This window comes from Onychostoma macrolepis, chromosome 18 (assembly GCF_012432095.1).
Source record: "Onychostoma macrolepis isolate SWU-2019 chromosome 18, ASM1243209v1, whole genome shotgun sequence".
Classification (NCBI taxonomy): Eukaryota; Metazoa; Chordata; class Actinopteri; order Cypriniformes; family Cyprinidae; genus Onychostoma; species Onychostoma macrolepis.
Window position 1 is genome coordinate 12243044 of NC_081172.1, and position 26022 is coordinate 12269065.

The 26022-nt window shown below is 36.1% G+C and overlaps 3 protein-coding genes across 5 annotated transcripts; 1 reads left to right on the plus strand and 2 right to left on the minus strand.

Moving 5' to 3' along the window:
* Window positions 1-368: 368 nt before the first annotated feature.
* kif23 (kinesin family member 23) lies at window positions 369-11870 on the minus strand. The gene is given in 24 exon segments (XM_058752273.1): window positions 369-877; window positions 969-1039; window positions 1525-1600; window positions 1694-1782; window positions 1864-2097; window positions 2589-2888; window positions 3124-3306; window positions 3422-3595; window positions 4150-4316; window positions 4402-4527; window positions 4530-4562; window positions 4711-4870; window positions 4963-5082; window positions 5162-5241; window positions 5333-5435; window positions 6759-6880; window positions 6971-7083; window positions 7753-7920; window positions 8872-8984; window positions 9067-9203; window positions 9297-9402; window positions 10872-11000; window positions 11075-11141; window positions 11743-11870. Coding segments are annotated over 24 exon segments (2901 nt in total). The 5' UTR covers window positions 11757-11870; the 3' UTR covers window positions 369-861.
* An 856-nt stretch (window positions 11871-12726) lies between these two features.
* paqr5a (progestin and adipoQ receptor family member Va) lies at window positions 12727-16734 on the minus strand. Its single transcript, XM_058751599.1, has 9 exons — window positions 16597-16734; window positions 15217-15444; window positions 14914-15041; window positions 14324-14526; window positions 14082-14208; window positions 13910-13954; window positions 13736-13832; window positions 13481-13625; window positions 12727-13345 (listed from the first exon to the last, which is right to left on the minus strand). Exons 2-9 carry the CDS (start codon window positions 15268-15270, stop codon window positions 13110-13112), a joined length of 1035 nt encoding a protein of 344 aa, XP_058607582.1. The 5' UTR covers window positions 15271-15444; window positions 16597-16734; the 3' UTR covers window positions 12727-13109.
* Window positions 16735-17498: 764 nt separating this feature from the next.
* ddb2 (damage-specific DNA binding protein 2) lies at window positions 17499-26000 on the plus strand. 3 transcript variants are annotated; one of them, XM_058752172.1, is made up of 11 exons: window positions 17499-17652; window positions 17753-17916; window positions 18066-18187; window positions 19992-20183; window positions 21482-21627; window positions 22915-23014; window positions 23101-23278; window positions 23359-23504; window positions 24728-24883; window positions 25472-25517; window positions 25606-26000. In XM_058752172.1, exons 2-11 carry the CDS (start codon window positions 17769-17771, stop codon window positions 25863-25865), a joined length of 1494 nt encoding a protein of 497 aa, XP_058608155.1. In that variant the 5' UTR covers window positions 17499-17652; window positions 17753-17768; the 3' UTR covers window positions 25866-26000. The 3 variants fall into 3 exon arrangements, with proteins under 3 accessions (XP_058608155.1, XP_058608152.1, XP_058608153.1); XM_058752169.1 differs by lacking the exon at window positions 21482-21627 and adding an exon at window positions 22400-22566; XM_058752170.1 differs by lacking the exon at window positions 21482-21627 and adding an exon at window positions 22400-22566 and having other exon boundaries at window positions 17530-17660; window positions 17755-17916.
* The last annotated feature ends 22 nt before the right edge of the window (window positions 26001-26022 follow it).

Genomic DNA, 26022 nt, shown 5'->3' on the forward strand with positions numbered 1-26022 from the left:
GATTCACACTTTTTAGTGTGCGAAATCTCTAAGAAATTAAGTCACACCTTTTACATAATCTGACAATTACAGCTTGATGACAAAACACTCCATTCTGATATTTTCCTTTATTTTTCACTGTTTACGTCACAAGTCTCATACTCCATCTTAAAGTATCCACTGTCTACATGAAACAATAATATGACCCCATGGCCGTCTTGGTGTAAGAATTAAAACACCTGACCTCTATAGTTTAAGCACTGCTGCCATCTACTGCTTCCTTATAGAACCATATCAAGTGCTTGGAGAACTACACCATTGCAAATGAACCAAAAGGAAAAAAAATTAAGACATGAGCAAAATAACCCACTATATGAACCAAACAAGTATATCAAATGCTGTTTATTAACAGTTTTGTCTGCAGCAAATGTCATACAAGTGAAACTACATGGAAAGAGTGCCGTTCCAAGGTGCTGCCTACTAAAGTCATGAAAATGACTTTTACTAAAGGATTTTTTAAAGAAACACCAGCAAATGCTTCAACTGTCCAAATGCAAGAGAGTATACATTAACATACATAAAAAAAATAAAAAAAACCCTAATGTGCTTGAGAGACAGTTAGAAAACATTTGTAACACTTTGTTTTGAAACCCACCCAGACCCACACTTACACCAAATGTGAATTTTAAATGGCAACACCCAGGTAGAAAATGCAGTACAAAAACAGCTTTGGTGAACTTGTGTAGTCTTCTATAAAAAGAGTTTTTCCATAAAAGCATTTTAAAAAAAGTTAAATATTATAAAGTGAATTTGCTATTGCACACAGTGATAAGAGGCTTCGAGAGGAAAGGACTCTGCTGTGATGACAATAATAGAGTAGTCTCAAGGCTTTCTGCGTCTACAAAACAAAAATGAGGCAATTTTTTAAAAAGCGGTTTTCACCAGTGTGACTAGAAACATGTGAAACTGTATGCAAATAAACAGCTTACTTTGGATATCCGTGATGCTGGTATCCAGGTCCCAGGTTTGAGCCAGCTCTCATCTCCACTGCCACAGAGCACTAGAGAATAAAGACAAGAGACAGGTTAGGAAACATTTTATATGAAAAAAAAAAAAAAATATATATATATATATAATATGCACAACCCCATTCAAAAGTTTGGGGTCAGCAATTTTTTATTATTTTTTTTAAATAGAAATTATTCAGCGAGAATGCAACTTTTGATCAGTTTAATGCAGTAAAAGCATTCAATGTAACAAATTTAACTTCAAATGCTGTTAATTTGAACTTTAAAGAATTTAAGAAAAATGATTCACACAAAAATTAAAGAGCGCAACTTTCTATATACATACACTTTTTTTTTACAATACAATGACTTCTGAAGGATCATGTGGCTTTTGAAAATTTGGCATGACAAATCAAAGGAATAAAATTACATTTTAAAATATTTTAAAACAATTTTCACAAAAAATAAAGTTTCACTGAATTTGATGAGCACGTTTTTAATATACAAAAAAAAAAAAAAAAAAAAAAGTTGATTTTACCCTCGTCTCCACATCAGTCCAGTCTCCTTCCACAGGCTCACCATCTGGGCCAGTCTCTGATGATCGTCTCTTACGGCTATAGTCAAAAAGCCCAACAATACAGAGCATTTACTTTGATACCTAGAAATTATACATGCTGCCAAGGTTGAATTGCATCAGCGGTCATTACCTGGCCGCAACGGGGTTTTCTTGCTTGAGTGTTTCGATATCTGTGAACTGAACAGCCTGTCCTCCACCTCTAGTTTTGAACACTTCACCCTGATAAAAGCAAATATTTTATTTTCAGCTGACAACCAAAACCAGTCAGATTGAGCAAGACCACTAGAAAAAGGAAGCTACCTTGATTAGCTTGGTCTGAATCTCTCCATCTGATGCAACCTCCTGGTGCGTCAGAACGTATTTGTCACACTTGGACAGAGCTTTCTCATTGGGAGCGTTCACTTTGATGGCATTGGGGATGTTTGGCTGCAGAACTGTATCCAGGTCCACGTTAGTGGTGGGTTTATGATCAACCCACCTCTCCCCACCTGCGGAGTGCGAGCGTCTGTGTAGAGGCCGAACCGGCGGCCCAGTCTATTCAATTAAAACAAGCACAGTAAGACAAACAGAAGATGGTCCTTAAGCATTCTGAAGCGTTAGTGTGTTAGTCAATCTCTACAGTAGCACAAACTAAATGTACCAAGCTGTTAAGAGGAAAGAAAAAAAGCTGAAGATGCATTCCCATTCAAACAAGCTTCAAAAGATAAATATGCTTTTCAGTATGCAGATATTTAATACTGTAAATGTTGACATTATTCAATTGCTTTTCATATACTTTAGACAAGTTAAATTATGCGCAGGAGTAACATGACAATGAGAAGATGAAAACTCAAATTTATTGTCTAAAAGTGCAAAACAAAGCCATTACATGGTTAAAATAAGCAGCACATAACACCTTGTTTTACATATGCATCTTCTGGGTAATAATTAGTGCAGCTGAGAAACAGATCAACAGGTCTACAATAAGTCTATATTAGGGTCTTGTTGAAGCTCTACCTACAACTACAGCAAGATACTCCACTGACCCAGTGACCCGTTTCCTCTAGGTCTACCTCTGCTGGCTGGACAGGCACCTCTCTGGCCCAACACCTGCCTCTTCTCCTGCTAAGACTGTCGGGAAGGCCCTGAGCTCTCTTCCTACTGTCTGGAGGTGACTGGCTACCCTGCCTGCGAGACTGCGGGACACCCTGCTCCCACTCTGAGATGCAGGAGGCCACAGACACACTGCCTGGTCTGGGGAAGTGAGGATCTGGCCTGACCGTCTGAGAGAAGTTATATATGGGCTCCAGGGAGGAGAGGGATGACTGAGAGCCATTGTAGGGAGACTGCAAGCGACATGAGATTAGTACACACATGGTTTGCATGCAACACACACCAGTACATTAAAAACAGCATTTATGGCATTAAAAACAGGTGGGAATCTGTAAAAAAGTGCACAGGGTAATTACACACACACACACACACACACACACACACACACACAAAGAGGAGGTTTGTGGATTAGGTTAGGCATTAATCTCAGGGGCAGGCGGTCTAGAAACGCATGTCAGTTAAACGTACAGGAACAGGCGACGGAGAAGCGGATCTCTTGGCAGGCACTTTGTCCTTTTCTCTGGAAGGCCGCTGTGGCTGCCGGTTCTCCGTCTTTCCCTCAGTAACGATTGCTTTGAGCTGTTTGAGTTTCTCATCCTTCACCCACAGCTTATTCTGCATTTCCAGCTGCTTGGCATTTACCCGCCTCTCCTGTAGAGAACAAACAAAAGCTGCATGTATCACACCACTAACAAATTAAATTCTACACGCACCAAAAAAATTATATATCCATCTTTTCACATATGGTCTATGGGAAGACACTCACACACTCCTTCTCCCACTTAAGCTTGGCATCCGTGACAATGCCTTGCATGCGTGTCTCCATGCGTCTCTTTTCAGACACTTCCCTTTGCAACCTCTGTTCTCTGCTCTCCAGTTCCTGCTGTAGAGATCGCTTGTCCTCTTCATAGATGTTGGTAGTTTTCTGTAGAATGTCAATCTGTAACAAACATTTTGCAGATGCATTAGAGGCCATATTCAGAACTTTTGTTAGTATGATACTTAAAAATAGCTGTCATGCCAACCATAATTATTGTAGCTTAGTTTGTATTGTAAATGCCAGATATAAAACTATATCAGGCAGACATACACTACCGTTCAAATGCTTTAATCTTTAAAGAGACTTATGCTCATCAAGGCTACATTTGACCAAAAATACAAAAGTAATAATAAGTGAAATATAACAAAGTAAGTAATGTTTTCTAATGTAAGAAATGTCATTAGAAATCCACCAGAAATTGATATACTGATCTGGTGCTTAAGAAACATTTTTACTATCAATGTTGAAAAGAGTTGTGCCATTTAAGATTTGTGGTAACTGTCATTTGTTTTTCAAATTTACTTAAAAGAAAATTATAACATTACACATGTAGCTGTCACTTTTGATCAATTTAATATATCCTTGCTAAATAAAAGTATTAATTTCTTTAAAAAAAAATATTGTACTGAATTCCATTTTTTTTTTAAATCCTGACTCCGTGATGCTGCAAATACCTTGTATTCCAGCATCTTGGATTTCTTTTCCAGACGATCAATCTCATTCTTCTGGTTTTGGACCATTTTGTCCTTCTCACCAAGCTTGCCACGTTGCTCTTGGATAAAGTTCTCCTTGGAGAGCAGGTTGCTGTCCTGCTCTTGAAGCACAGACTTCAGCATGTTGGCTGAAACAGAATCATGGCCAGAAATTTGGAAAAACATTGCACTTGGAGATCATCTAAACAGCTCTGAATAAAGTGATAATTTTACCAGTTTTATTGTACTCCTCAATCATCATCTGTCGAATTTTGTGTCTCTTCTCCAGGGCCTCGATGAGTCTGGGCAGTGTAACATCATCGTTAGGGCCAGAGATCTCACAGGGAGGAAGTGGAGGAAGGACTGAAACAGCTGGTTTAATACTGTTGGAGATTCTGTAACAGAACATGTCACAATTGACATTACAAAAAAAAAAAAAAAAACACACAGTATGAGACTTTAGTATGGAATCATCTCTGCGTGTTAAAGAAACTGCACATTTTTTTGAGAATATAACATCCAAGTTCTCACACACACAAATACCTATATCTACAGGACCACCACGTTCCTCCAGCCTGCGGGTAAGCTCCTCTTTGAAGGCCTGGTTTCTCTGTCGGCGACCAGCAGTGAAGCCACAGATGGGCCTGTCAACAGGCCGGGCCACTTCAACCTCCTGAGTCATCTCGGCAAAGCGCATCACCAGCTACACAGAGGTGAGAAACCCAAATGTCACAGTGCAAGTAGAATAAATCTGAAGAGGAAGAATCAATCTTTTGACCTGTTATTATTGCTTACCAAGGTCTCCTCATAATCGTCAGCTTTAGGATTTACACACACAACCATTCTCACTTTGCCTTCTCCATCAAAGTAGTTCTTGAATAGATGGGTCACTTTGGAGTCTCTGTACGGAACCATCTGAGGACAGAAGTCAAGAGTGCCTTTGATGTTTCTAACTGACCATGTGATTGGTTAAAAAGGTTAATGTATCACATACCTTGTTTGTGCCACACATCTGATTCTCCCTTAGCACTTCAATACATGTGCGCAGAGTCATTAAAGATTGATTGATGTTGCCTGTGAGAGAAGGAAACCCATATGGTCTTCATAAAACATAACCCTGAAATCCTGAAGGTAATAAAAGTAGTTATTTGTGCTGCTGCCTGACCTGCTTCACGGAGACGGCTGCCCTCTGCTCGGGTTCTGCTAGTGCGTTCACTGCCAGCCAGATCCACCAGACACAACTGGCTCACATTCACCTGATTCTTATCCTGAAAGAGGGAACAAAACATTAGGTGTTTGGTCAGTGATTCCACTGTCACAATTCAGAGCACAACATCTCAGAATGTAGGGCCAAATTGTCAGTTGCCATCAATTACTCACCATTGCATTGTTCCAAACTCATAAGATTTACATTTATTTTTTAAAACACAAATGAAGATTTTTAAATGAAACTTTAGATTTCTGTCCCTCCATTCCAACAAAACTTTGAAAAAGTTTATAAAAGACATTGCAAAAGAAATCCATATTAATCTAGCAGTTTAATTCAAGTTTTCAAAGTGACACTTCATATGAAAGATTTAAATTTAAGCAATTATTCACATATGTGACCCTGGACCACAAAACCAGTCATAAGGGCCAATTTTTTTACATCATCTGAAAGCTGAATAAATAAGCTTTCCTTTAATGTATGGTTTGTTATGACAATATTTGGCCGAGATGCAACTATTTGAAAATCGGGAATCTGAGGGTGCAAAAAAAATAAATAAAATCATGATATTGAGAAATTTCCTTTAAAGTCGTCCAAATTAAGTTCTTAGCAATGCATATTACTAATCAAAAATTAAGTTGCTATATTTACAGTAAGAAATTTTCAAAATATCTTCATGGAACATGATCTTTACTTAAAATGTCCTAATGATTTTTGGCATAAATCCAATCATTTTCACCCATACAATGTATTTTTGACTATTGCTACAAATATACCCCAGCGACTTAAGACTGTTTTTGTGGTCCAGGGTTACATATGAGCATTAATCAGTGCACAAAGCACATCAAATATGGCAACGGGAAGCCAATCTTGCGCATCGCACAAACAGGTTTGAGCTTCTGTAAGAACCAATGATGCTGTTGAAACGTCAGTTTCGGTCGAATTAACTTTAAGTGGAGACAGAGAAACCATTCCGGTTTCATTAAAAATATCTTCTTTTAAGCTTCGAGTCTTCTGGGTTTGGAACAAGGGTGACTAAATGATCATTTTAATCTTTGGGTTAACTATTCCCTTAACATCTCACTTTAAAAATGAATCAAACACGATTCATCCAAATGCTATATCTGACTTAGTATTTACAAACTGAAATTACCCACAAACTGTAGGTTCTCCAGGACAGACTCTTATTATGGTGTATAAATTTAAGGTGAAATTTCTGAATCATTTTATCACTAGGGGGTGCCAAACCCCTACAAACAGCAACAAGACCAGAAGCAGGAACACTGCATGTTTTTCTTCTTTTTAGCATTAGTATAAAACTAAATTTTACCCACCCCAAAAAAAAAAAAAAAAAAAAGTTTAAGGCATTAGAATTTGCTCTAACCTGAAGCACATTGTCTCCATCTGCATCCAGAGGTGCTTGTGCCAATTTAATAATGAACACACTGTGAGAGCGGCTGGACTCACGGTTCAATTGCGTGTTTGCAATCCTGCGCTTCTTCTGACCTGTTCGGAAAACAAAAGATCTCATACAACAGCTCTGTTTGCTAACTACAAACAATCCCCCTAAAAAAGTGAACATCTACATCAGCTTACCTCTCCAAAAGACTTCAAAAGCTTCCTCTGTTGACTTGACCTCAACCTCAGTGCACCCAGCCACATACATGTTGTGATTTTGATCTTCACGCAGTATTTTAGATTGGGGAGGTCTGAAATGTGAAACGCAGTATGAAAACATTTCTGTATCTACATAGTAGGGAAAACAAGTTGTTCAGCCACGTTGCAACAAAGCTCAATCTCTGCATGGGCGCCTACCAGTAAGTAAAACAAAAGCACAAGACAGACAGCCAAGACAAAAGCGGACACAGAGATCCTAGAAGCAATTGAAAGCGTAAGACAGGATGCGAAGTACAGCTACACAAAGGAAGGAATCTCATTATCAAAAGGCTGCAAGTCCATCTATGAATGGATTTCACTGGCCACGTACATGAACTCAGTGTTGTTTCTCAGAGGTGTGCCTGCACCATTCCACCTAATGAAAAAACAAAATACATTTATCTATAAACTAAGTGCCAAGATATTACTAAACGGCACTAAACCCAAATTAAAAACGCAAATTAAACTAGCTTTGTGTCAGCTGTCAAAGTAAAATTTCAATTGAGAAAACATTTAAGCAATAAAAGAAAAAAGTATTAGCTACCCACAAATTGGTACTACTGATACAACCAATTAAATTAGATCAGATTTTTACAGACTAATGCTCAAAAGTTTAGGGTCGATAAAATGTTTGAAAATTGTTTTAGAAAGAAGGCTCTTATGCTGACAAAGGCTGCATTTATTGGATCAAAACACAGTAAAACAGTAAACAGCCAACTTACTTGGGTTTTATTGGGTCATAGGGAGTCTCTTCCAAAAGATCATAGATGTAGTTGTTGTAAATCTCAATGTAAGAGACAAAGACACTGTAGCTGCTGTCTTCATCCACTCCATCTGCCTTACAAGCCTCCTCTGGGCTGATCATGTCAGTAAACTCAGGGTCAATTCGCCTGCAAAACAAGAACGGCATATAAAAACTCACTACATTTAATTTAAAACCAATTGACCTATCGGTAAGCCCCTCCCCTCAAACACAGACTAGCCAATGGCAGTCGAGTATCAGTTGCACGGGGAGCGGAACTCTGACATCTTTAGGTTTCAGCGCCATAGAGAAACATTGGAAGATCCGAAGCTTGCATCGGTTTTATGGGGTTTATGCTTTAAAAATGGAAAAAACGATGTGCCTGGGGTACTTGATTCACTGATTCCAGGTATCCTGAGAGGATGGGAAATATCATTTATTTTATTACATTTCCTGAATCCAAACAAAAGAGCGCAAAATGTCCCCAAGTATTTTCTGGTTGTCATACACTCATTAAGTTACAATTTTCATCAGAACGTTAACGTTATCTTGTGCTTTAGCAAGGTATCTCTGGCTAAAACTAGCTAACGTTAAAGTTAGTGAGTCCATGCTAATGTACAAACCTAAATAGCGGACTGTTCTCGCATCTTGTACAGTGTAGGTCAAAAACACATAAACGAAGGTCTACATTTCAGTGCCTCTCCATATTAAACTGGTTAAATGTACATTAATTTAATCGTACCCTGCCATACATGAACTGTTGATCCTGCATGTTGTCATCCGATCGTGATGACCGACCGTAATAGGAGACTTCTCCCACTTGTATTGTGATCTATAAACCCTTGCTTCGAGTTACCCACCGTATTCATTTTAAAATATTTTATAAATCCCTCCATGGAATATTTAATTCCCATTTGGTGGCCTTCTGTGTCCAAAATTGTGCAAAAACATCGTGGTACATGGTTTTCACACTGCAGCTGTCATTGTAAGACAGTGTGCAACTCCGTTTGTTTGTCCGAGGGAGCAACAGTAACTAAGGGGGGCGGGGCTTACCGATAGGTCAATTAGGCACTTTGTAACATTAATTACTTGAATTAACCTTGTTGTTGGGGTCTTCGGTACAGTTGTCTGGCTGTCTCGCTTCTGTCGGTCCAAGAGCGCATCTACCTGATTTTGCACCTCCATGCCATTTTTATCATCAGGCTTGAAAACCTGATGAGGGAAAGATCAAGGTAGCTCAAAGATGGAAAATTAAGTTTACATAACGGAATAAATGAACAATGAATTTGCTTACATATCTCTTGGCCTGGTAGGGGCCGATGCTGTTGAAGATCATGTCGAGTGAACGCGGAAGCAGCCCACCTTGACCAGGTGAGCCAGTCATTGTATAAGTTTTACCACTGCCAGTGACACCATAGGTGAACAACAGACCTAGTTTAAAAAGAAAACTGCAGTCAGTCGGAGTGTTTTTAAATAATAATCATCATCATAACCAACAAGTGTACAAAAAAAAAGTATATTTACCATTTTTACAGTGAATGAGGTCTTCTACTAGAGGTTTGGCAACATCTTCAAATAATTCCCTCTGTGTCGTTTTAATCCCAAACACTTTTTTGAAGGAATATTGTGTCTGAAAGACAAATTATTATAGTTCATTTCAGTACTCCAACAAAGCCTAATTCCAACTATTCTTGGGTGCGTTTCCCAAAAGCATCGTAAGCTAACAAAGGTCGGTAGTTCCATTGAACTCTATTGGTAATGATGGAAATTGCAACCATAGTTGCTTTTGGGAAATGCACCCCTGCACGTTTTATGATAGTAAATTTAAGGCTTTAGGATAAAATAAAGAATTTAAGGAATACATTAAAAAGGATCATAATACATCAATATGTAAACAAACATCTAGGGAGCACATAATGAGTTGTATTAGCAATACTTCAAAGTATAAAAACACAACCAACAGACCATTAACACTTCAACTCATTTACAAGAAAAAGATCTTGTTCATCTTCGGAACAGAAATTAAGAAATTTTTGATGAAATCCGAGAGCTTTCTGACCCTACATAGACAGCAATGCAAGTGAAATGTTCCAAGACCCAGAAACGTAGTAAAGACATCGGCAAAACAGTCCATGTGAAATGCAAAATAATGACTTTATTAAACAATTCTTCTCCACCAAATCACATCTTCTGCCATTATCAAGAGTACCTCGGCACGTAAACAACACAATGTGTCGAGGTACTCTCCATAATGGCGCCATAGGTGACGGCGAAGGAGAAGAATTGTTGAATAAAGCTATTATTTTTGTTTCCTTTGTGCACAAAGTATTCTCGTAGCTTCATAAAATTGCGGTTGAACCACTGATGTCACATGGTCACTGGATTTTTTTACTGAAACTTACCATGTTTCAGGGTCTGGGAACATTTCATTTGCGCTGCCATCTATGGAGGGTCAGAGAGATCTCGGATTTCATCAAAAGTGTGTTAATTTGTGTTCTGAAGATGAACGAAGGTCATGGCAATTGTAATTTTTGGGTGAACTATCCCTTTAAATTCTCTTATGTTCAATTTCTCAGAAAACAAGGCTTCATATCTTTATTTTGCATCTCACTTAAATGCATCTTGATTTAAGGTTATTTGGCTATTTGTAATGAAAAACAAGACAAAAACACTGACAAAAGATAATATTTTCTGCAGTGCATGTAAATTAATGCCAAAACTTTATGAATTTAAGATTTTCTGTTCCAAGACCTATTTAAGGCCTTAACACCAAAACCCACATAAACCCTGCATTAACTTCAAAAAAACGGTTTTGTTTTCATGTTCTAGAACTTGACCTTTCCGTGCAGCACAAAAATGTGATGCAAATGGGATAAAGCTGTTATTTGAAAAGTTAAGACTCAAAGAGCAAACACGTCATACTGACCACTAACAACCCAACTAATATTCTTAAACGTTCATTACATAGAAAAGTGCAACTACTACACAAAATTCACTTTTCTGTTGCACAGAAGAAACAGGATTGGAGAGGCATCACAAAGAAGAAAGTCTTGTTTTAAATAATCCTAATTGGCAAAATGAAAGCGGAGAGGCACTCACCTCTTTGAATTCACCATTTCTGTTGGCTTTGAGCCCATCAGGGGCATGTAACTGTATGGTGGTGTTGCTTATAACCTCAATACAGCATTCCTCATCCTCTGCACCCAGTGGCCGCACGCGACAGTACACCTTCAAAACACATCTCAAATGAATATACTGGTCAGGATTTACATTATCCTAATGTGAACAAAGTTACAACATACCCCAACAGGGTCCTTCTGGTTGTTTGAAGGCTTTTTTGGAGGGGGGCGGCGGGGGGTCTTGCCCTTCCTGTTACAAAAAGCAAAAACAATAATTACATTTACATTAATGCATTTGGCAGACGCTTTTATCCAAAGTTAAAAACAGTTTTTACATTTTATCAGCTCTTGCTTTCCCTGGGAATAATAATAATAATAAATAAATAAAATAAAAACACCATACAACAAATATATAACGTTATATGTTCAAGTAAAACGAGTATGCTTATGGTTTAAAGACAATTCTAACCATCTACAAACTATGTTTTAGTAGTTACTATAGGAAAATGCGATCGGCTTATTATATTTGAATTGAAACACTGACATTTAACAAGTGCTCGGTCTACGTTTTTTAAAAAATAATAACGTTAATAGGGAAAACAAGTAATTAAGCTACTGATATAAACAGAAAACGTAAGACATAAAGCGAGACTATGAACTAAGCCTAAAGTACAAACAATGGATCAATAACGCTAAATAAACGCGACGGGCAGTTAGTTCACAAATGTCTGCTACAACCACTCAAAGACTTTCATATGAAAACAAACTCGCTTATGAGTTAAAAAAGGACGTTTAATAACTCGATATCGGTCTAATATATCAACAGTACGAAACGGGTATAAAATACTTACGCTTGCCTAATCATGTTGAGATGTTTTAGTTTAATTCCGCGACGCCGTTGCCTTCTTCTCCGGATACAAATTCCGAAGTTCAAACGTTCCCTCCACTGCGTCAGAGACTGATTTTTTAAATGTGACCAATCAGCGAGCTCAGCCACGCCTTAGATGACCGGATGTCCCGCCCTAAGCTCCGCCTGATACGCTGTTGACAATTTCCGGTTGTATCCAAAATCGACACAGCTTATCTGCAGACAAACAGCTAATGTCTAAGTTGGCACCATCTGTTTCTCTGGTTTAAAGCCTAACAACTATAAAATTAGATCGTTGTTTTTGAAAGAGATTATTTCTACGCCTTCTGTTATTTTTTACTGGAACAATATCTTTAATAATGTAAATTGGACTCAAGTTTGGTTATTACCTCAAACATTCCTCCTTACAAATAAGGTTAAGGATATCTCATATAAATGAATTCATAGAGTTTATCCTACAAAAGAATTTATACAAAAATGTAGTATTGATATCGATTTAAAATGCTCTTTTTGTGAATTTTGAACTGAAACAATTTCTCAATTGTTTTGGTGTATTAAAATTGCTTTGTAACATTCCATGGAAGTGTAAATATATCTATAATTGATATTTGTCTGTAAACTGATGCTTATGTACCCTCACCTTTTTCTTCTCTGTTTCCTTGTTCCTTCTTGTTGATGCATGTGAAATGTCAGTGGGATATTGTTGACAATAAAGCATTATTTAAAAAAAAAAAAAAACAGCTAATGTCTAGTTTTGTCTGATGGTTAATATGTAAAAGTATTAATATAAAAATAGTATATAGCATATATTGTATTAATGGTTAATATATAAATGTAATAGAAAAAAATAATATATAGTGTATATTGTATATAAACTAATATAATCTACGTTATATTATATAAAAATATATAAAAGCTATCAAATAGTTTTCATTGTGTAGTTTTATTTAGTAAAAATAAAACTACATATTAACAAGATTTATTTATTAAGAAAGAAAGATTGTACACATAAGGTTTTACAGTTTTCAAAAAGACTGATTATAAAAAGGCACATGCAAAAACAAGGATAATATAGTTTGATTCATGTGCTTCAAAAACATGGAAATGTGCTTTGAAATTGTACAAATGTTAAGCATGTGATTAGAAGTAGAGAAAAATGATACACATTACAAAAACATGAATCAAACATACAAAATAATCATAAATTCTACAGTCTTATACTCTTCCAATTTACATAAAATCTTCATGAAATTGTTGCCATTGAACACATGGCTACATATACAATATACTCAGTTTTAAGGGAAACTAACTTAGTTAGCTGCACTGAGCATCCTTATCAAATGTCACAATTCAAATTAATTTGTCCTTTACACCTCTTGTGGAGAAAAGTGCCAGACTAAAGACATATACAATACAAAGGCTGCTGACCACACTAAAGCATGCAGCTCCCACAGTGTCTGAAAGGGTGACTGGTGGCAAATGAGCATGAAGCCACTGCTTTTGTGCTGCCATGTCAAGTTCAATGGCAGTCATCTGGAAATACGTGCCAATAACAGCGAACACGTGGAAGAGCTGATGACTGTGACCTGTGAAGGATGCATAAATGAACCACAGTTTAGAATTAATAGACTTTATTGAGCTTTAAAAGCATCCCACTAGCGCCATATGTTCTGAATTCATGATTCTTAGTTTAAAGAGAATGCAGGGATCTGTAACTGTACCTATGTAGTCAAAACTGCCAGGAGCCAAGCGTTCAGGCAGGTGTGTGGCAAAAAGAAAGCCAGTGAGGACAGCCAGTGACGTGTGCTGATAGTGAACAGTATTGGCTTCATTAATAGTGCAACCCTCACCAGCGCACACAAAGATCTATAAATGAAGGCAGAAAATACTTTAAATTAATTAACTTTGCTCCGTTTCACATTCAATACAAACAACCAATGAGTTACATTTTTTGCAAAATAACCCAAAACACTCACTCTATAAAAGAGAGGGATGTTGTCAAAGAGATATGGATAGATAAAGGCGATTATCCGTAGACATTTACTGAGTTTATGATCTAATTTTCCAGAACAACTAAAAGAGAATACAGTTAATTCACTGAAAATGTACCATTTTTTAATGTCAAGATTAAAATGCAAAAGAGACATTACCTTTTAATGCCGTGATAATTATACTGACAAAATGGTAAACCAAGTCTAAAAACAAAGAAATACAAGTGTTTAGTCTTTTAATTGTTTTTCTATTTTAATACCACTCAGGTCAAAATCCACAAAGCAGGTTAGAAATATTACCAACTTTTGATTTATGGATAACTTATCCTACCTTGAGTAGCAGGCCAGTGCAGTGGAGATAACAGAATTGACAACAGCTATAGGAACATAGTATTTGTGAAATGTGCTATTGACCCATTTATCTGGAAATGAGTAAGAAGAGTAGGTGATGGCAGAACCTGTGGTTGATCAAATACACAAATGAACTAAAAGTTAGGATAATTCAGTTACAGAAACATTACATAAGTATATAAATATATTTTACTTGTTAGTTCTGATATATTCTCTACATACCAAGGCTGTAGAAGCTGAGTGCTCCATAATCAAAGAAGAAGCAGATGTGCCTGGCCCTCTCTGACATGGTACTGAAGGTATGAGCACAGCTGGAAGCGAGTGGGTACACACAGCATGACAAAAGGAACACCAGCAAGGGCCAGGTGAAAGGATCCTGCCAGTCATCCTGCACTAGTACTACTGTCAGTTTCCATAAGAAAAACCTTGCAAAATAAAAATAAAAATAACATTACGTTCTAAAAATGCAAGAATGCATCAAAGTTGCAGTGTAACAGAGGCATCAATGCGCTTGCAATAAAAAAGTATTTTATATTTTCTAACATTTGTAAATATAGGTTTTCAGCACCCTATAGTATAAATAATGTGGCAACAATTAAGCTGACCTTGCAAAATTTTCACCAATGTCTAATATTTACTGTATATGAGTAATCTGGAGTTCAGGCTTCAATGCAAAGAGTTTAAAAATAATTTTACATGGTATTAATTAAGTTAGTCTTGTAGGAAGCTTAAATGAAATTCTCAAATTTGTCTTCTTTTTAACATTAGCTAATGTAAATGTATCAAAAGCTGAATGCTGAAAAATAATTTACCATGAAGGCAGAAAATGAGTCCAAATATTGAGGGTTTCATTTGTTAGCTGGAAAAGGCTAAGCACACAGTCTTTGGCAGAGCTGCATGGGTGGCGATACCCTGAAATGATGCCATCCTCATGGAAGACCTACAATGAAACAAATATTTAATTGAAAATCGTATTTATTTATCAAGTTAATGTATATGACTGACATGATAAGTATATAATCAGTATACAACACATTCAACAGTGCAAAACAATGACATTTCTTGCAAATTAACAACAGCAATACCCCCAATTATTAATAAAAAAAAAAAATTACTTTTGGAACTTGGTTGATGGTGAACACTTCAGGTAGCTTGATGAGATTGAGCATACTAGAGGAGGGTCCAGCAATCACAAGGTGGAGAGACCATCAGCCATCTACAGAGTTTCTTGATTTCCTGTGATTACTTTGGACTTCTTCTCTTTAGTGTTCTTCTTTATTGTAATATCTCACAGTCCAGTCACCAACTCAGGATCTTTCTATAAAATCCCTCCCTAAGTGCGCCTATGGGAGTATGTTCATGTGGAAAAACACATGAAAACTAATTAAAAAGTAAGAATGTGTTGCTGTTTAACAAAAAAACTGGAGATAAAGAAACTAAATGTCTACAACAGCCTTTCACAAAGCCGTTATGAGCAGCAGTGCAATAGACAAGCTTATCTATAACCCTAGTTATAAACCTTGTGGCTGCAACTTTACCTGCCTGAATAAACACAAATTTAATCATTAAACCCTATTATTCTCATATTTATTCTGATTGAAGAACGGCTACCTGAAAATCACCATCTCTACCTCAAGTTCACAAGTGTTAGTAGAACATTAACTTAGAGTGGGAAGGGGAGCTGGGGAAATCACATATATCTTTACCAGTTGGATATACAGTAACTTGACATTTTTATTGTTAGTCAGTAAAACCTTCAATAGATTAATCATTGTCCAACAGACAATAGAGGGATGTTAAATCCTAAAGATAACTGGTGTATTAGAGCTCATATTGTGGGGAAAATGTATTCCATAGAATAATATAAATACACCTCATATTGTTGTTATGTGCAAAAAGCACAGAAATACTTAAATTGAGAAGATAAGTAAATGTAACTCATAACCTGCACTGGGCAATATCATTAAATAGTAAGCAATAAGGTACAATTTGTTGCCTTTGGAGACTACAGTTAACTAGAACATACTGAACTTGATACAAAAAGTTAAAGCATACAGGTTTATGTGTGGAAGAACATTTTTAACTAGTGAACCCAACCAAATATACTCAAGTAAATTTACACAAATCAGTGATTGTTTTTAGCATTCTCATTTCAAATACTGATTGTAATAATTGGTTTGATTAGTGTACAGCAAAAATGTGGGAACGCTTCTAGACCATCACACACCAAAGCACAAAAACTGTTTCAAGTGAAGCTCATCACTCATGCTGAACAAACACGTGGTTCAAGTTCGCACTGAAAATGCCAGGCAGAATTCTTGAATTAATTATTTGTCCTACAAAACGGTTGTAAAATTGACTGCAAATCAATGATATACCTCATAAAATACCTAAATACCTACTATTTATTAAATACCTCATATTTTATTTCTCAAAAGATATCCGCTTTTATTCATATAGCTATGCATCTCAAGTCTTTCTGTTGGCACACTTACCTTCAGATGTTCTTTCGACGTTTAGTGTGTGAACTGAATAAACAACATACAGTGAATGTTTGATTTTCCCCTCCCGACAATGAGCAGGGAGTGGGAGGGAAAAACATGCCTTTCTTTGTTTTCCTTGTCAGCTGTAGGTCCCCGGGCTTCTGTGATTGGCCAGCATATCATGAACGCACCGTATCCAAGACGCTGAAATCTCCCACTACAAGCACAATGAGACGCCCATCAAAGGGGTATAGTTTTACAAATGTTAGTACCGTAGTATCTGTATATATATATATATATATATATATATATATATATATATATATATATATATATATATATATATATATATATATATATATATATATATACATATATATATTATACAATAAAATACAAAAAAAAAAAAAAAAATATATATATATATATATATATATATATATATATATATATATATATATATATATTTGTATTTTATTGTAAACTATTATATCCATAGATTTTGTTTGTTTGTTTGTTTTAATATTTCCATGCCCCCAAACTCGTCTAAAAATGAATGCAATATATTGCAATCAATTAAATTCAATTCTAAATATTATATCTCAATTATAATTACATAGTATTATATTAAGCTCATGTTATTAGTTTTAACTGAGGCTGCAATTGACATTTATGAAAGTAAGCAATTGCAATTGAGTTTTTTTAGGCAATACTTTTGTACACTAAACAGCCAAAGTGCCAGGAATTTATGAATATTTCTAGTGCAGTATATTTTCATATCTTTAAAAAATGAAAATATTTAAATAAGAAATGAACTAAATCACAGCCATAATTTATTTTAAATAAAAAAAACATGTACACGATTTGCTCAAAGTATGTGGATACTCGCCAGTATTTAGTGGCATCTAGTGGATACAGTCTGTATTGCGCGTAACGTTACAAAACATTCGGTTTCATACGTCACTGAATGTAGTGAAAATGCGTGTCTGTGCACGTGTAGATGTGTTGGTCTGTGACCAATTTCCCGATCTGAGGGTGAATGTAATGTAGATCGTTTTACATCTGCAGGTAAGAAAGTAAGTGCATGATTCTAGTCGATCGGATCGTATCTACAATTTGTAACGGTGATATATTTGACATGCAATGTCTTTGTCGACCTCTTTCAAAGAGAAAGTAGACTTTTAATGGCGCGAGGAACGGCTCAGACAGATTCCTCTGCGTCGAAGCAGACGAAGAAAGTCAATTCAAAGAAAAGACCGAATGAAGAACAAACTCAAACACTCTCCAAGAAGCTAAAAGCCAAGCAAGAAGGCAAGACAACACCAAAATCGGGTAAGCAAAGCTGCGAATAAGTAATTGCACAATTTTGTTTAAATATGCAGAGTTTAATTTATGAATGAAAAAACAACTTTTTTCCAGGACTAACCAGTCATTAATCTAAATTTTCTAATGAGCTAATCTGTATTTGTGTAATGTAACAGAAACCTACATACAAGCAAGTGTCAAATGGATTGGAGCACAGAAAAAAGTGGGCCAAACAAGTATCCTTCACTACATTTACAAAAGTTCCTTGGGACAGAGCATACATGCTCAACTGCGCCAGGTGATGACAAGCACATAATGCAAATATACAGTTGTGCTGATAAGATTACATGCCCCTTGCAGGATATGCAAATATGTTAATAATTTTAACTAAGTAAGAGGGGTCATGAAAATTGCATGTTATTTTTATTTAGTACTCTCCTGAATAAGCTATTTCACATAACAGATGTTTATATATACTCCACAAGACAGAATAATAACTGAATTATTATTTTTGAGCTTCAGTAAATGTTTTCACCTTATATAATAGTTATGTATGAGTCCCCCAATTGTCCTCCATGTGAAAAGATGGATCTCAAAATCATACAGTCACATTTGGAAAGGGTTCAAATATGCAGAAAATGTTGGAAAACCAAAGAATGTGCAGGAACTGGAGGATTTTTCAGAAGAACAGCAGGCAGTTGAACTGCTCAGGACCAACAAGGGACTCGTTAACAACTATCACAAAATAGAAAGACAGTCGTGGATCATCCAGGAAACGAGACACAGTATTAAGATTCAAGGGTATGTAAATGTTTGAACGGGGTAATTTTTATAAATTTAAGTAATTTTGTCTTGTGGAGAATATATAAACATCTGTTATGTGAAATAGCTTATTCAGGACAGTATTAAATAAACAATAACATACAATATTCATGATCCCTCTTATTTAGTTAAAATTATTAACATTTTGCATATTCTGCAAGGGGCATGTAAATTTATGAGCACAACTGTGTGTGTTTGTGTTATATATATACACACACACACACAGTCTGGCATTTGTGGTTTACGGGGACTCTCCATAGGCGTAATGGTTTTTATACTGTACAAACTGTATGTGCTATTGCCCTACACCTAAACCTACCCCTTACAGGAAACTACTGGCAATTACTACTTTTTTAATTTCATAAAACACCGTTTTGTATGTTTTTTAAGCCTTTTGTTTTATGGGGACACAGGAAGTGTCCTCATAAACCATGTTTACGTTGTAGTACCCATGTCATTATACAAATTTGTGTCCTCGTAAACCATATATACCAGTACACACAGTCACACACACACACACATATACAGTGGTGGCCAAAATTATTAGAACACTAGTATGTTCACCAGCTAAAAATTATTTTGTAAGTTAATTCTATCTTTTGCTGTAGTGTGTCAGTGGGAAATATCAGCTTACATTTCCAAACATTCATTTTGCCATCAATTGTAATAACGTCTCCAAGATGCTTCAGTAGCCCTACCTGCTAACTGAAAAACTATGCCCAAGTGCAACTAGGGCAAAAGCTGCTTTAAACCAACCAAATGTTGATTTAATTTAGTTAATAGAAGGTAATTGATAAAGAAAATCTGTTTATGACATTATTTTTGACAGCATCCTCATTTTACAGCATTTTTACACAAGTGCCTAATAATTTTAACAGTACTGTAGCTTTGGTAGATTTCTTGAAGCATCTTGAAGACGTTGCCACAGTTCTTCTGGATTTAGTCTGTCTCAGTTTGTTCTGTTTCTTCATGTCATTCCAGACAGACTGGATGATGATGAGATCAGATCTCTGTGTGGAGCACTGGCTGTTGTCAAACTCTTTGTGCAAACAAAAATCTCACTGGATTATTACAATTAATGGCAAAATGAATGTTTGTAAATGTAAACTGATATTTCCTACTGACACACTACCATTAACCATTTTTATCTGGTGAAAATACTAGTGTTCTTATAATTTTGGCCACCACTGTATATAAAGTACTTGTGCACTTTATAGAAAACTGGTGTAAATTTTCTTCAAATATTACAGTGTTATGTAATACTCCCCATTGCTTTATAGTGTCTGCAAGAGCCTTTTATACGCTCACTTAAATCCTACGAACTTCACCGCACTGCCAGCCCCTTCGATCGGAGGGTCACTTGTCTGGAATGGCATCCCACCCATCCTACCACTGTTGCAGTGGGCTCCAAGGGTGGAGACATCATCCTGTGGGATTATGATATGCTGAATAAGAGAACCTTCATACAGGGGGTGAGATAAAGCCGGATTGAAGTGAAGAATATACTGTTCAAAATGAAGATAAAAAATATTTGGACACTTTCAATTTTCGAGAAATTTGGACACTTTCACTTTCTAGAAACCGTAAACTTGACTCAGGAAAGTGAAGTTACCTCTGAGAAAATGTTTTGAATCATTTGTTTGCAGATGCATCTTGGTTTGAAATTTATCAAATTATGCAATGACATACATTTTAAGTGTCCAAATACTTTTGGGGTTTCCGTGAAATCAAATTATTGTGAAATTTATACTGTGTACCTCTGCAGGGTAGTTAACTGGTTAACTCACTTGAAAAATAAAAAAAAATCAATATATTGCATAAATAGCTAATAAATAGTCTATTATGTACCATTAAATGTAGCACTGTACACTCTCAGAAAAAAGTACAAAACTGTCACTGGGAGCCTTTCAAACGGTACAAATACGTACACTTTGGGTACTATTATGTACTACCGTATTGACCCGAATATAAGATGATGTTTTTTTCTTGGAAATACATCTGAAAAAACGCGGTCGTCTTATATTCAGGGTCTAGACTTTGACATGTCAATAATACACCCACAACAATAGATGGCGCCAAACACGCATTAAAACGAGTGTGCCATGAAATATGTAATGTAATGTGTGTTGTAAAGATCACGAGTGAAAAAAAAAAAAAAAGAAAAGCTTACAGCGGTATAAGTCGTGACTGTCATGTTAGCCTGATGGGACCAAACTTCCTCTATAAGTGATTTTAAAACATAAGACAGTACCCAGATTTGAAGACTACAATAAGATTTCACTTCTACTGTTAATAAATTTTGGTAGGCTACTATGAGATGGATAGCCTAAATGTTATATAATTCAGATGGGCTACATGTTATCTTTGTTATATCAAAAAGTGTATATTTTTAAAATGTCATTGTTGGTACATTTTACCAGTATTTACCATACTTTCAAAACAAAAATTAAAATAGGAAAAATATGCAATATGAAAATAATTTAAGAAAAAATGTGTTTTAAAGAGAGAAAAAAAACAAGATTTGGTTTTCAAAAAGCCTTTTTCCAAAAGGTACATCTGGAAAAGGGGGGGGGTCATCTTATAATCAGGGTCCTCTTATATTCGGGTCAATACGGTATTTAGGCCGGGGTAAGTAAGGCACAAAGATGTACTGTCACTGTGACATCTTTGTACCTTTTTTCTGAGAGTGTAAAAGTAAATTTGATCAGATTACAGTAGATCAAAGATTCAGTTTTAGCAACTGCTGAGATTTTCTCCTCTGTTCTTCCAGATGGGTCCTGGAGATGCAATAACAGGCATGAAGTTTAACCAATTCAATACCAATCAGCTGTTCATCTCATCTATTTGGGGTGCTACCACCCTTCGGGATTTCAGTGGATCGGTTGTACAAGTCTTTGCCAAAACAGATTCGTGGGAGTAAGCGAGTTCCTTTATTAGCATTTATGGTAGTTCTCCCATTTGCTCTCAAAGAAACATAGACCACACCAAGATTTAAAATACTTTTAAACTGAACTTTAATTTGATCTAATACTTCTGTCCTGTCGTTGGGCACTTCTGTTCATTCAGCTGAATTATAGTACAATACGTGTGCGAGTTCAACATCAGTTTTCAGTGTTTGATTCCGTTGGCTCTTAAATATGGAGGAACTTGTTTGTCTTTAAAGTTTAACATAGTTTCAGTTTTAACAAGTTATAAAATTCAGTTCCATGTCATGGATAAAGTGGGCATTGAATGTATTTCATATATTTTGGTCTCCTGATTGGTATGAAGTTGGATAAACCCTGTGACAGATCAGAGGATGAAATCATTTGATTGTTTTTTGCAGTTAGTAATGCTATGTGTGACAGTAAGCTCATGTCATTGATTATGTTGCTTTTAATGAAACTTAATGTTCTGTTGCTAAGCTGTTAGATTTTAGGTTATCTGAGATAAATCCATTTTGCCAGTAATGTGTTGTCCTTCACTATTCGTGGTATGTAATTGTGAATGCTGGTGTTTATGGCTGTGTTGAAGAACATTGTTTGTCTTCATCTCCTTCATGTTGTTGGGTCGGTTTAGTTGCTGTATTCATTTGTAATCATGTTGAACCCACAGTCCTCCCTGACCATTGAGTCCTCACTTCTCATGACAGTACTTGGTTTGACAGGTAGATCTAACAAGCTTGTGTTTGTCTGTTGTGTCCACGCAGAAGGGAGCTGGTGATTTTATAGGGGGGATGAAGTTCTGCCCCACAGATGTGTCCAAAATCTTTGTTGCTTCTGGTGATGGCACAGTCAGCATGCAGAGTTTTGAGGGCCTCCAAAGTCAGATATTGTCTCGAACCCCAGATTGTGGCCATGACCACCATGATCTTTGGTGAGGATAGTGCTTGTGTGAACTCTTGTGAATTGCTCTCCAGTCTTGGGAAATCGAATATACTTTTTTGGTGGTGTTTATATATTTCATGTTTATGTTCAGTATTCCGTATTGCTGTTCTGTAAGAACAATTGCCTTTCAGCATGTAGTATAGATTGATTGTTGATTTGTCTTGAGATTGTTTGCCACATTTGTCTTTCAATAAGTTTCTGCTTCTTTGAAAAGATGTGATCACAGTCTTTTCACTTTTTAAAGCCCATCCCTTTCACTGCCATTATTAGGTATAAATTGGATATTATGTTAAGATATATTTGTATAGTTTTAATGCCTCAAATGTCCCTCTCCCAGTTACTGGTACTGCTGTGTGGACGTGTCTGTTAGTCGTCAAATGCTTGTAACTGGAGACAATACTGGACGACTACTTCTGCTTGGCCTGGATGGACATGAGGTAAATGAGGGAAAAATCTAAATAAATTCTAATTGCCAAAATAAAGAATAAAGCTGTCTGATATTTGTGTTTTTGAAAACATTTAGATTTTCAAAGAGAAGCTGCACAAAGCCAAAGTGACCCATGCAGAATTCAACCCTCGTTGTGATTGGCTGATGGCTACATCCTCTGTTGATGCTACAGTCAAGCTGTGGGACCTCAGAAATATTAAAGACAAAAGCAGTTATATCGCTGAATTGCCTCATGACAAACCAGTCAATTCTGGTAAGAGACTATATATGATTAGTAAAGTGAGGAGGCGATTAATTGAAAATTAATTGAAATTAATGTTCTTTTTCTTTCAGCGTACTTTAATCCAACAGACAGCACCAAGCTCCTGACTACAGACCAGAGGAACCAGATCAGGGTGTATTGTTCATACGACTGGTCTAAACCTTACCAAATAATTGTTCATCCTCATCGACAGTTCCAGCACTTAACACCCATCAAGGTAAGAGTTCCTTTAGCCTTCACTTGCTTGGCTTTTTCCCCATGTTGTTTATGTTGTAGTCAAATTTACAGGCATCTCATTGATCCAGGACTATTGATGTCCTAGAGCAGTGGTTGTCAAACCTTTTACAGTGGCGTACCCCCTGGGGCATTTAAGATTCTTCCCGAGTATCCCCACTTAGACCGCAGTCACATCTTTTCCATTAAGGGACAATATTTTCCCCCTTAAATTGATTTACAGGTGCATTTTTTACCTTTAGGGAGGCAGTTTTTCTAGCCTTATTAATTGTATATCATGTTTTATGTCATATACTTAACATTAAGTGTTTTATTAATATACTAAAGCAATAAATGATGGCAAAACGAAGTGATACTTGTAGATTTAAAACTAAAATCTCCAGTAGGTGGTAAGTCACTGTCTTAATGAGCGAAGCGTCGCGTCATTCATTCATTCATTCATTCATTCAGTAACGAAGCAAATGGCTGTAGTTATAAATGGGTTATTAATCACTGACTCTCCGAATCGTTCAAAGCCGCAGATTCCTTCACTAATGAAACGCACACCAGTTCTGTCGCAGATTTCATTGAACTATTATTATTTTGTTGTAAAATATAACAAACAATAATTGACAATATTGTGTTTCAAATGTAGGCTACATTTAAAATGTAAAATGTTTACTTAATATTATAAAATAAATGTCACAGTTGCAATCGTTTGGATATTCAGGGAAAATTGCATTCTTGCTCGTATTTTAAACATGAAAAACAATAACTCGCACAGGGTATGTTTCTGTATCGAAGAGTTTCTTAAATCGATCTCTATGTAAAGTCCGTGTCAATATTTGTTCTTCATGCTATAAGTGCTACAAATCTACTGTGAAGATACAATGAACAGTGGCGTGATTTGCTAAAGCAGCATACTATGCGGGCATCTTATACGCACGCTGCCTGTGTGGATGCAGTCAGCTTTGACCGCAAAAGATGAGGTAATTTGATGTCATTTGACCGTTTACGCGCTCCCATTTTCCTGTTTTTAAACTAGAAGCGGCATTTTGCTTGTCAGACATACATGCTCGGTTTTAATTTTACTTTTAAGTTGGGGTAGAATTAAATGAATGCCAAAGCTAAGCATTTTGTTTGCATACACCCTCCATCACCTCACGTACCCCAGTTTGAGAACCACTGTCCTAGAGTTTAGTTTTGCAATTTTTTTTTTTCCATCAGGCAACCTGGCATCCCATGTATGACCTCATCGTGGCTGGCCGTTACCCAGATGATCAAGTATTAGTCAATGACAAGAGAACTATTGACATTTATGATGCTAACAGTGGTGGGCTTGTGCATCAGCTGAGAGACCCCAATGCTGCTGGTATCATATCTGTAAGAATTTTTTTTTTCTTTTAAATATTAAAACAATTATAATGTTAATGATTAGAATTCCTAAAAATGTATACACTACTACTCAAATGCTTGGAGTCAGTAGGATTAAAAAAAAAAAAAAAAAAATTAATACTTTGATTCAGTGAGGCTGCAGTAAATTGATCAAAAATGAGAGTGAAGACATTTAGAATATTAGAAAAGATTTCTATGTAAAATAAATGTTGTTCTTTTGAATTTTCTGTTCAGCAAATAATGAAGAAAAATGTTCATGATTTCCACAAAAATTTGAAGGCACAGTTTTAAGTATCGATAAAATGTTTCTTGAGCTCCAAATCAGCTTATATGTTTTCAGAAGGATCATGACACTTGACATTTTAAAATATGTTAAAAAGAGTTAGTCAAATTGTAAAAATATTTTACAATATTATTGTTTTTTTTATGTATTTTAAATAAAATTATTATAGATTTGGCGACCATAAGAGACTTCTTTTAAAAATGTTTTGAACGGTAGTCTATATATTAATCATAGATGGACTTGATATCTGATTGCAGGCACCATTATAATATTACATGTTTATTTTATTTCAGCTCAACAAGTTTAGTCCAGCTGGAGATGTGCTGGCTTCTGGAATGGGTAAAATATAATTTACTGTTTATAATCATAGTAGTCATGAGCGATAGAAGATATAATTAATTTGAAAAGTTGTACACTTTAATTACAGGCTATAACATTTTGATCTGGAACCGAGAGGACACACTGAACAGTGTTAATGGGAAACAAACAACAGAGAGAGTGGAGGACAGTGGAGGCAGGCCTGGAACCTCCAGGTCCCAGCGTAGCACTCAGCAGCGCACAAATAGAGACAGAAGAGCAGCTGCTGATGATGCCAAGCTCAAGAAAAAGCTGTCATCACTATCATCAACAGAGACCAAGACCAAGAGCAAGACAGAATGCAAGACATCAAAAGCAAAGAAGAAGTGAGAGAGAATACACTGAATTTTAAAACTAGATACTCAGGCTCATGTCAATATATAAATCCAACAAAAATAAAAAAAACAGACTTGTTTTGTTACCTTTTATAGGGCCTAAAATATGTATATTCTGTTCGAAATAAACTTTTGTACTTTTTTACATTTAA

Bases quoted from the DNA above. Each gene is read 5' to 3' on its own strand.
- paqr5a (XM_058751599.1), bottom strand. From the start codon at position 15,270: ATGCTCAATCTCATCAAGCTACCTGAAGTGTTCACCATCAACCAAGTT. The intron at 13,955-14,081 runs GTAGGATAAGTT...CTTTGTTTTTAG, and splicing joins GCACTGGCCTGCTACTCAAG to ACTTGGTTTACCATTTTGTC. The intron at 13,833-13,909 runs GTAATGTCTCTT...ATTCTCTTTTAG, and splicing joins AATTATCACGGCATTAAAAG to TTGTTCTGGAAAATTAGATC.
- ddb2 (XM_058752169.1), top strand. From the start codon at position 17,769: ATGGCGCGAGGAACGGCTCAGACAGATTCCTCTGCGTCGAAGCAGACG. The intron at 18,188-19,991 runs GTGATGACAAGC...ATTGCTTTATAG, and splicing joins TACATGCTCAACTGCGCCAG to TGTCTGCAAGAGCCTTTTAT. The intron at 22,567-22,914 runs GTGAGGATAGTG...TCCCTCTCCCAG, and splicing joins CATGACCACCATGATCTTTG to TTACTGGTACTGCTGTGTGG.